Source organism: Punica granatum, chromosome 4 (genome assembly GCF_007655135.1).
Source record: "Punica granatum isolate Tunisia-2019 chromosome 4, ASM765513v2, whole genome shotgun sequence".
Taxonomy (NCBI): Eukaryota; Viridiplantae; Streptophyta; class Magnoliopsida; order Myrtales; family Lythraceae; genus Punica; species Punica granatum.
Window position 1 is genome coordinate 31,747,626 of NC_045130.1, and position 9,111 is coordinate 31,756,736.

The following is a 9,111-nucleotide window of genomic DNA, read 5'->3' on the forward strand; positions in this document are numbered from 1 at the left end:
GGTCAAACTTACACGACCTGACTTTGCCAAGTATGCTACCGCCAAATCACATCAGCAAACACGCCGATCATTTCATATCGTTCGAGTTCGATCGATAGAAGGGATAGTTCTCTCGGGGAGGTATTTCCAAATTAGGGGAGTACCAATTTGCAATTTCACCAAACATTAAGGGGCATAAGGAGAGTCCCGATTTGCAATTTCATCAAACTCGAGGGGCATGGGACTGCAAGTTATCCAGAAGGAATTAAGCCAAAAACAAAACATGAGGAGAAACAGAATGCAGCTTGGGGGGGTTGGTTGGTGAGAGGTTAGAGAGAGAAAGGAGGGGAAGAGAGAGAGAGAGAGAGAGAGAGAGAGGACAAGGGGGCAAAGGAAAAAACAGGGAAGAGAGAGAAAGACGAGGAGCGAAGAACTCAGTTGAGGGAAATCATAAAGAAACAAAAATAGGGAAGAAGAGAGCGGAGGAAGTCTCCCTGAGAGAGAGACCGACAACACCAACAAGAAGATGGTCGACGAGAAGGTCCTCTGAGATCATCACCCCATCCCTGTCAAAAGGGCAGTCTTAGGAAAAAAAAAATTCCACCACACCCCCCCAATAAAATCTTTTCTTCGATTTTTTTTGGTTCGTAATCTCTGTCAATTTTTTTTTTCTTTGCTGCCTTTTTCGGGGTCTCGATCTCCTCCCACCAAGAATTGATCTGCATTAGCTTGTTCGCTCTGCCTGCCTATCATTGTCACGCCCTTCGTGTAATTTCAGCTGGAGGAAGAGAAAAGGTACGATTTTTAACTCCGGGGATTTGTATGTGTTTTCATTTTCCCAAAGAATAAAATGTTGTGTTGGTTGCATTTTTATGTTTCAAGTTTTCTTTCGATTTTGTCGAATCTCATGTTATATGGAAATGGGAAATGTCTGATGAGTTTTCATGAAAACACAGCTTCTTGATGTGCTTGCTTGTTCGGCAAGGAAGATAAGAAGCTGGAATTTTCCATGAAATCAGAAAATGTTTTCTTTTTTGGGGGAATATCAGAAAACTGTTTTAGATCAATCAAATCGGAAAAGAAAAAAATTGTATAGAGCTGCTCTGCAAGATGGGGAACGAAACAGGTTACGAAATGCATTCTGAGTTCTTTTTTTTTTTTCGAATTATATGTTTTTTCTTCCGTATCCGTAGAAATGCTGTACACAACATTTTTTAACCAGAAGCAGCCCCGCGTATGATTCTCTTCGTGTTACTATACAACCCTTCTGCTTTTTTCTCTTGGGATTGCTTGCGTTGAGGGTATTCTGTTTTCCCTCCTTTTTGTGAAGGTGATGCTTTACACTGATAAGTCGCTTTTTTCCCTTCTCTTCTATTCCCTTCTGCAGATTCTGAGGTCGAAATTGGAATTTTGGATGCTAAAGACTCTTAAGAGTTAGAGACGAATAAAAAAAAAAGATGAGGGACCCTGATATGATCCTCAAGCGTCCGCCTCCTTGTTCTTACCTCTTTTTGTAGCATAAAATAGTTTTGGGTTTTTTTCAAGCAGTTGCTGAGTCGAGGCTGGTTTCGCTTCATATGACGGTGGGACTGTAAGTATTGGATTTTGGGTGTGGATATCGGAAGAAGGTCTTCCTAGAAGGAAAGAAAGAGGGATACTTTCCAGAGAAAGCTGGCGATATTGGATAGCGCCATCTCTCACTGCGGCATCTCATCGAACAAGCGATGGGGGTTAGATGGAACCCGTTAGGATTCCGTCTCCCAGTTTATCTCGTTCTGGTCATTCTTATCTCTCAAATCCAGTGCTATTGGACAGTTAATCCTGAAGGTAAAATCATCAACCCGACATTTTTCACTGAAACGTGTGTAGTTCGGTATTGAATATGACATCTTGTTTCCTGAAAATAATACCAATCATGTAGCCAGAACTCATTAATGATTTTTAATGAGTTTGGAGATATGTTTTACGATGTCACTCTTGGTGGTTCGGGATGCAGGGTTAGCATTGTTGGAATTCAAGGCAGGTATTTATTCAGATCCATACGACGTTCTTGCAAATTGGGATCCCAATCACGACGATCCGTGCAGATGGTCAGGTGTATGGTGCAACAATGGCGAAGTTCATATCTTGTAGGTTTCTGTTACTCTGTTTTTCCCCTCATCCGATTTCCTTGCAAAAGATTTCTTCAGGGTTGCGTCTTTTACCGTTTCTTGCTATCGGAATTCCAATTTTCTCTTTAGCTTATTCACCGGGTGTATTAATTTCTCATTTTGTTCGTAATTGTTTCTTTCAGGGACTTGTCTGGACTTTCCCTCAAAGGAATAATATCCCCGGGGCTGGGGAAATTAAGTCAGCTGAGATCTCTGTAAGTTTACAACAGTTCTAATCGTGTTATGAACTTATCAACTATAGTCTGATGATGTTCTTCTTCGGTCACATTTATCTATGAACACGAATTTGCGACTTTCCTTTGCTGTTATGCACTTAACAGGTTACTTGGTAAGAACCGCTTCTTTGACAATATCCCTAAAGAGATTGGTAACCTCACTGAACTCGAAGTGTTGGATTTGAGGGACAACAACTTAAGCGGAACAATCCCAGCAGAATTAGGCGGGTTACTTTCCTTGAAGTGCCTGTGAGTTACAAAAGAAAAATCTACACTTTATTCTCGGATAAACTCTCTTGGGCTTTATGATTGTCGTGCGTAAACTTTCATTCCTCCAACAGGTTGCTTGAAGGAAGCATCCCAATCAAGCTCGATGGGCTGAGCCTTCCCTCTGAGTGGCAGTTTGATGAGCATCTCACGCCAAGGTCTTCCACTAAAGCGGGAGGCATAAATAGAAAGTTCGGACACTGGTAAGATAATCAAAACATTTTCCTATCAATTTGTTGCTCGAAGTATTCGGCTTGCCAAGTCTTCTGCTAGATTCTCGTTTCATTTTTTGTCTCTCCGCATTTCGTTTTGTTCTTTTAATCCACATTTTGTGCAGCATTTGGCAGAGCAGGTTGAGACAGCAGAAACGGGCAGAAGCATCGACCTCCGAAGCAAGTAGCTGCGAGAATATTGCCGGTGAGTAGGAAAAATGTACAATACGAACTGTTAGGGAAATTGTCTCTTTAATTATAACTTAACTTGCCCTTCCTATTCTTGTCCTAGTGGACTCATCGGAGTCACGAGTGGCTCAAAATCTTCAGAGCGAGACCAACGTCAATGTCTTGCGCCGAAAGTTACTTGAAGATTCCAGCAATCTCGAAGCGCCTCCGGCAAGTGTGGGATCCACGGAGGTCTCAAGCGTTCTCGTGACAAGGAGTAGTGGTGCCTTCCCGGCAGTTCCCAGTGGGAACAAGGCACATTCGCCTAGTCCATCACCTCCATTGGGTCCTTCTCCCCCACATAAAAATAACAACCACGCTGATTCAGTGAACCAGCACCATGCGCAGCACCAACCGCAAAGCAACTCATGGAAGTATATTGCAATCATTACGCCGAGCATTGCCTTCTTGTGCCTTATCGCATTGGGCATATGCTTCATGTGCCAGAGAAAGGGCGCCAAAACGATTGCTCCATGGAAGACTGGGATTAGTGGGCAGCTACAGAAAGCATTCGTTACAGGTGATTCTACAGTCAATGATAACAATTTTCTGAATACCATCTTCCTAAAAAGTATATTAAGCATGGTTCAAACACCACGACTGGCGTGGAAGTTTGGCTAGCCATAAGTAGATCGATATCGGAATAGTACCGAATAGACATCAACCAAATAAACAAACCAGTATAAGGAGTTGCCAGGAGCCCACTAGAACCTTTGCCAATACAGTGTCAGCCGACGATTCTCCTATAAGCTTAACTAAGGCCTAGCATGGGTAATCTCAAGATCGTACTGTCATATACGGATTGCTCTGCTTCGGTTGAGTGGGCTTTATCAGTTTCGAATTGGTGGATACTTGTCTTCCAGAATTTTCGTTTTGTAATGTTGCTGAGTGGATTGTTTTGGTAAACTTAGTTCTGAGAACTAAATAAGACTTGTTCAACAAAAAACTGCAGGGGTTCCGAAACTGAACCGACCTGAGCTAGAGACTGCCTGCGAGGACTTCAGCAACATTATTAGCACACTGGACGGAAGCATTGTGTACAAGGGAACTTTGTCGAGTGGAGTCGAAATCGCAGTTACCTCCACTTCTGTATCTTCCCTCAAGGACTGGGGCCCGAATGTCGAGAAAGCTTACAGGAAAAGGGTCAGTTATTTTCTCTACTTCTCTACAGTATATGTATGATATTCGATAATATTCGCTTCATTCCATGAGCACTTGACTTTATGTAGATCGACATGCTTTCACGAGTGAACCACAAGAATTTTGTCAATCTAATCGGATACTGCGAGGAGGATGAGCCATTCACAAGAATGATGGTGTTCGAGTATGCTCCGAATGGGACCCTCTTTGAGCATCTCCATAGTACGAGTTATTTCTTCACCTTTCCAAACTGTAACTGTATCAATGATGGTGGGAAGGTGTGCTTTTATATTTCAGGATCTTACTTGCTCCGCGTTCTGTTTTTCAGTCAAAGAAGCTGAACACTTGGACTGGAACGCGAGGGTTAGGATCATAATGGGAATAGCTTACTGCCTTCAGTACATGCACCACGAGATAAACCCACCCGTGGCCCACAGCAGCATTAACTCAACCGCGATATTCTTAACCGATGATTACGCAGCCAAGGTTCGCAAACATTCGTATTTGTCAAATCTTTGTGCTTCACTTCATATAATTTCATCTCATAGGAATGTTTTGTTTTTCTTGCCGGTGTTTACCGTTCTGTTTGCGTGCTACCAGGTTGCAGAGGTGAATATCTGGTCAGGTGCTTCATCGAAGTCACATGGCAGCGAAGATGATAAATCAGATAAATCAGATAAGTCGGATAAATCAGATAAAGGGGGGTTGCCACCAGTCACTGATCCTGAGACGAATGTCTATGATTTCGGGGTGCTTTTGCTCGAAATCATCTCTGGCAAGCTCCCCTACTCAGAAGAACAGGGTGCTCTAGTCGATTTGGTAACTAAGTCGCTTTTCTGAATTTCTGCATTATTGATATATATAAACGGCTGTTGGTTATAATACTACAGTTTACTGATATGTATAATGAGATTTCATGGACTTTGGCAGGCGGCAGAACATTTGAATGGCAAGCGGAGCCTTACATACCTAATCGACCCAAGCCTCAAGTCCTTTAAGAACAACGAGCTCGACCTCATCTGTGAGGTTATTCAGGACTGCATCAAACCGGAACCGAGACACAGGCCAACCATGAAGGAAGTTACTTCAAAGCTGAGGGAGGTGATCGCGATCTCACCTGATCAGGCAACCCCAAGGCTCTCTCCCCTCTGGTGGGCAGAACTCGAGATCTTATCCGTGGAAGCAACCTAAGAACGGGGAAAAAGAAACACATCCCGAACTCTTCTTTCTCTGGATATTCCTCCTTCAGTTCCTGCCTCCATGCAGTCTCCCTCCCAGCTGCAAATGGGATCCTCTCGACTGTTCAAAATCGTTCTGCTTTTCTTTCTCTCTTCCTCTTTTTTCTTTGTCAATTCTTTTCGATGTTTGTCCAAATGATTTATATTATACAATATTTTGTATCTTGATAATGTTTGACACTCGTATAAGTGTGCCATGTGATGTTATATGTATAGGATGTGTGCTGCTATAAACATATGCATATATGTAAACTAGAATTGTATGTATACTTGTACTAATGTCTTACAAAAACCAGTGTGTCCCTGCGCTTTGACAAGAAGAGACTGATGTTGCTGCTGCAAGAAAATGTTTCGCTCCCGGGCGTCAGGGTGTTCAGGGATGTGTAAGGAGAAAATAAAATCTGATGTTGGAGATTGAATATAAACATGAACATGCTAAAGCATTGCTGCAAAAGCACCTTAGAGGTCGGTCTGTACCATGACTGATCATAGTTCATCTTCTATGTGTAGGCTTGAGCCACGATCAGTTTGCCCTGCATCAATCAGAACGAACTATTAGGGATATATGTGATACTTTCACATTATTATGACTGTACTGTAATTTTGTAAACTCAATTCACTAGATATATAAATCATATGGCCACCCTCATATGGTAAGGACTCACAGTTGTACATGGTATCTATTACGGGATATTCAGATTTTATATAATTGTGTATGATATATTTCCATATATATTCGAGTAGATTAGAAAGTTAGTGTATTTACTTAGCCTAGAATCCCCTAGTTTTTTCGTTTCCTTTCTTGTATAGGCATTGTGCCGACATATACGTTTTTCCCATAGTAATGGAATTAAGTTAGAAGGTTCTAAAACTTATCATAGAGTACCTACGCTCTAGAACTGATTCAACTGTCACCTATTTGATTCGTAGAAGAAGTCTATGGTGAAGATGTCTGATGTAAGTGACACGGAGAAGAACCCCCTAAAGGGCAACAAGCATAAGAAGGCCATCGAGAAGGAGGGCAACTCTGAAATGAAGGATCAGCTACTGGCTGTTTGCCGACATGGAACCTTGGAAAGCACGGGCAATGTGCTGATCGGATGCAAGTTGAAAGGTGACAATTACCTTACATGGTCACGAGCCATGTTTACGGCTCTTAGGGCAATAAGTAAATTGCCCTTTATCGAAGGAACAATTCGAAGCCAAAACAAGATGATCCGGATCAAGAGCAATGGGAAGTTTGCAATTCCACGGTCATTGCGTGAATTTTCAACACCGTGGAGGAAGACAATCAACCGACAATCGCTGGAGCAGTGAACGCAGATCTCCTCTGGGATGACTTGAGAGAGAGGTATTCACAGGGAAACCAATCTCCGAGCTATCAAATAAAGTCCGAGATATGTCTCCTCAAACAAGAGAGGCGGAGCGTGCGGGGATTATTATGGGAATTGAAGATTCCGTGGGATGAACTCGAGAACTACCTTGAGAACCCAATCTGTAATTATGGAGCAATGGCAAGGATCACGGCATAACGGGAAACTGAAAGAGCATTTCAATTCCTAATGGTGCTCACATCGGAATTCAACACGGTCCGCTCTACCATACTTAGCATCGAGCCATTGCCGTCTATGAACAAGATTTATAATATGGTCGCTAATGAAGAGCAGCAAAATATGGTAGCACGGGTGAAGGGGACGATTCAGGAGACGACTGTCGTTGCGGCACAGGGAATAGTAGCGGCCAAGGTGGCAGACCAACAATCCATCGGGCCAACAGAACACGGGCTGGCAAGGAGGTGGCAGCGGATAGGGCCGATCAGCCCAGCAGTAATTTACACCGGAGGGTCGGCCCATCTATGAGTGCTGCAGCAAAGTGGGCCATTGGAAGAGTAATTGTTGGGCTCTCAATGGCTTTTGAGCAGACTAGGAAAAGAAGCCCAATGGGGGGCGAAATGGGCTCGGACATTGGAAGCAAGGGGGAGGACGAAGCAAAGAAGCGGACCGGGCCGCGCCACTGCAGCCCAAGGAGGACAGAGCAGTCGAATTGAACAAATTGAGGCATTTTCTGATTCTCAATTTCAGAAGTTTTTGGGCATGCTTGACAACAACAACGATCCTGAGTGTCTAACCGGTGACAAACTGAATTTGATGAAATTAAAGGATGAATGAATATTGGATACGGGTGCGTCGAGGCACATGACCGGGTGTCTCAATCTTATGATGGATTCTTTGCCCATAAAAATTTCCCGATTTATATTCCAAATGGAGCAAAATCCAACGCCACTACAGCAGGAAAAGTGGAGATCGTAGGTTCATTGACATTATCAGATTCTACTTGTCCCCTCATTTAATTGTAATTTAATTTCTATTGCACCACTTTCTGAGGGGATACATTTCAAGTGATTTTTTGCTCAAATTTTTGTGTCATTCAAGACCGCACTTCGAGGAAGACACTTGGAGTGGGTGAGCTCCAGGGGCAAAGGGGGGTCTACTGTCTGAGTTGTGTGATATCCCTTTCGGCCACATATCAAGCGGTTAGTACTAGATCGGTGGATATTTGGCATCGAAGGTTTGGTAAACCGTCTCTCAGATTTCATGGTATTGATTTCGGTTTAAAAGATAAACATAATAAAAAGTGTGATGTATGCCTGCGAGCTAACCAAACACCCTTGAAATTCATTTTGAGTCCGGATAAAGCAAAATTTCCATTTGAGCTCATGCACTATGATTTATAGGGACCATACAGAGTAAAGTCACACTATGGTTGTATTTGTTGAGTGAGAAATCTGAGGCCAAACATTTCCTCATTAGTTTCTGCAAATTGATTCGAAATCAGTTTAATCAAAGCGTCAAGACCGTGCGTAGTAATTATGGCACTAAGTTTTTGACGAGCGAGTTGCAAGAATATCTCTCCATGAACGGGACTATTCATCAGGCATCATGTGTTGATACTCCACAACAGAATGGACGGGTCTAGAGAATGCACAGGCATATTCTTGAGGTAGCCCGTGCACTCATGTTCCAAGCCTCACTCCCCACATAATTTTGGGGATAATGTGTCTCGACTGCAGTCCAATTAATAAATTTCACACCTACGCCATTGTTGGAAAACAAGAGTCCTCATGAGGTACTTTTTGGGAAGCCACCTAATTATAACAATTTACGTGTCTTTGGCTCTTTATGTTACGCACTTCATTGAGCTCGAGACAAGGATAAGTTCTCACCAAGGTCAAGGAGATGCATTTTTGTGGGTTATCCCAATGGGGAAAAGGGATGGCGGTTATACGACCTTCAAATACAAGTGTTCTTTGTGTCCCGTGATATGCGATTTTGCGATAATGAATTTCTATTTGCGAGCCTAAGTGAACATGGAGCTGACTCATTAAAAGGCGAGAGTCCATTTTTCTTGGACAAAACAGCAGCAATTAGAGATAGCAATTAGGGGGAGTTCATGGGCAAGGACGGCTTTAACCAAGCGGATGGACTACTTCATTCAGCGATGAATGGACCACTTTATTTAGCAACGGATGAGCCACTTCATTTAGCCCAGTCCATCTCGCCATGGAGCCCAGCCCAGTCTAGTTCACCACAAGTTCAGCTTGGCTCCTCTCCTAATCAGTCTAGTCCGGTTTCCTTTTCAGATCAGTCCAGCCCAACTTTCT

At 43.0% G+C, this 9,111-nt stretch overlaps 1 protein-coding gene across 2 annotated transcripts; it reads left to right on the forward strand.

The window, feature by feature from the left end:
- Positions 1-297: 297 nt before the first annotated feature.
- LOC116206162 (protein MALE DISCOVERER 2) lies at positions 298-5,697 on the forward strand. Of its 2 annotated transcripts, none has more exons than XM_031538954.1 (13): positions 298-774; positions 1,367-1,806; positions 1,976-2,108; positions 2,273-2,344; positions 2,471-2,614; positions 2,707-2,835; positions 2,985-3,049; positions 3,137-3,592; positions 4,025-4,215; positions 4,302-4,434; positions 4,541-4,698; positions 4,813-5,031; positions 5,143-5,697. In XM_031538954.1, exons 2-13 carry the CDS (start codon positions 1,704-1,706, stop codon positions 5,401-5,403), a joined length of 2,064 nt encoding a protein of 687 aa, XP_031394814.1. In that variant the 5' UTR covers positions 298-774; positions 1,367-1,703; the 3' UTR covers positions 5,404-5,697. The 2 variants fall into 2 exon arrangements, with proteins under 2 accessions (XP_031394814.1, XP_031394813.1); XM_031538953.1 differs by having other exon boundaries at positions 299-774; positions 2,970-3,049.
- Positions 5,698-9,111: the final 3,414 nt, after the last annotated feature.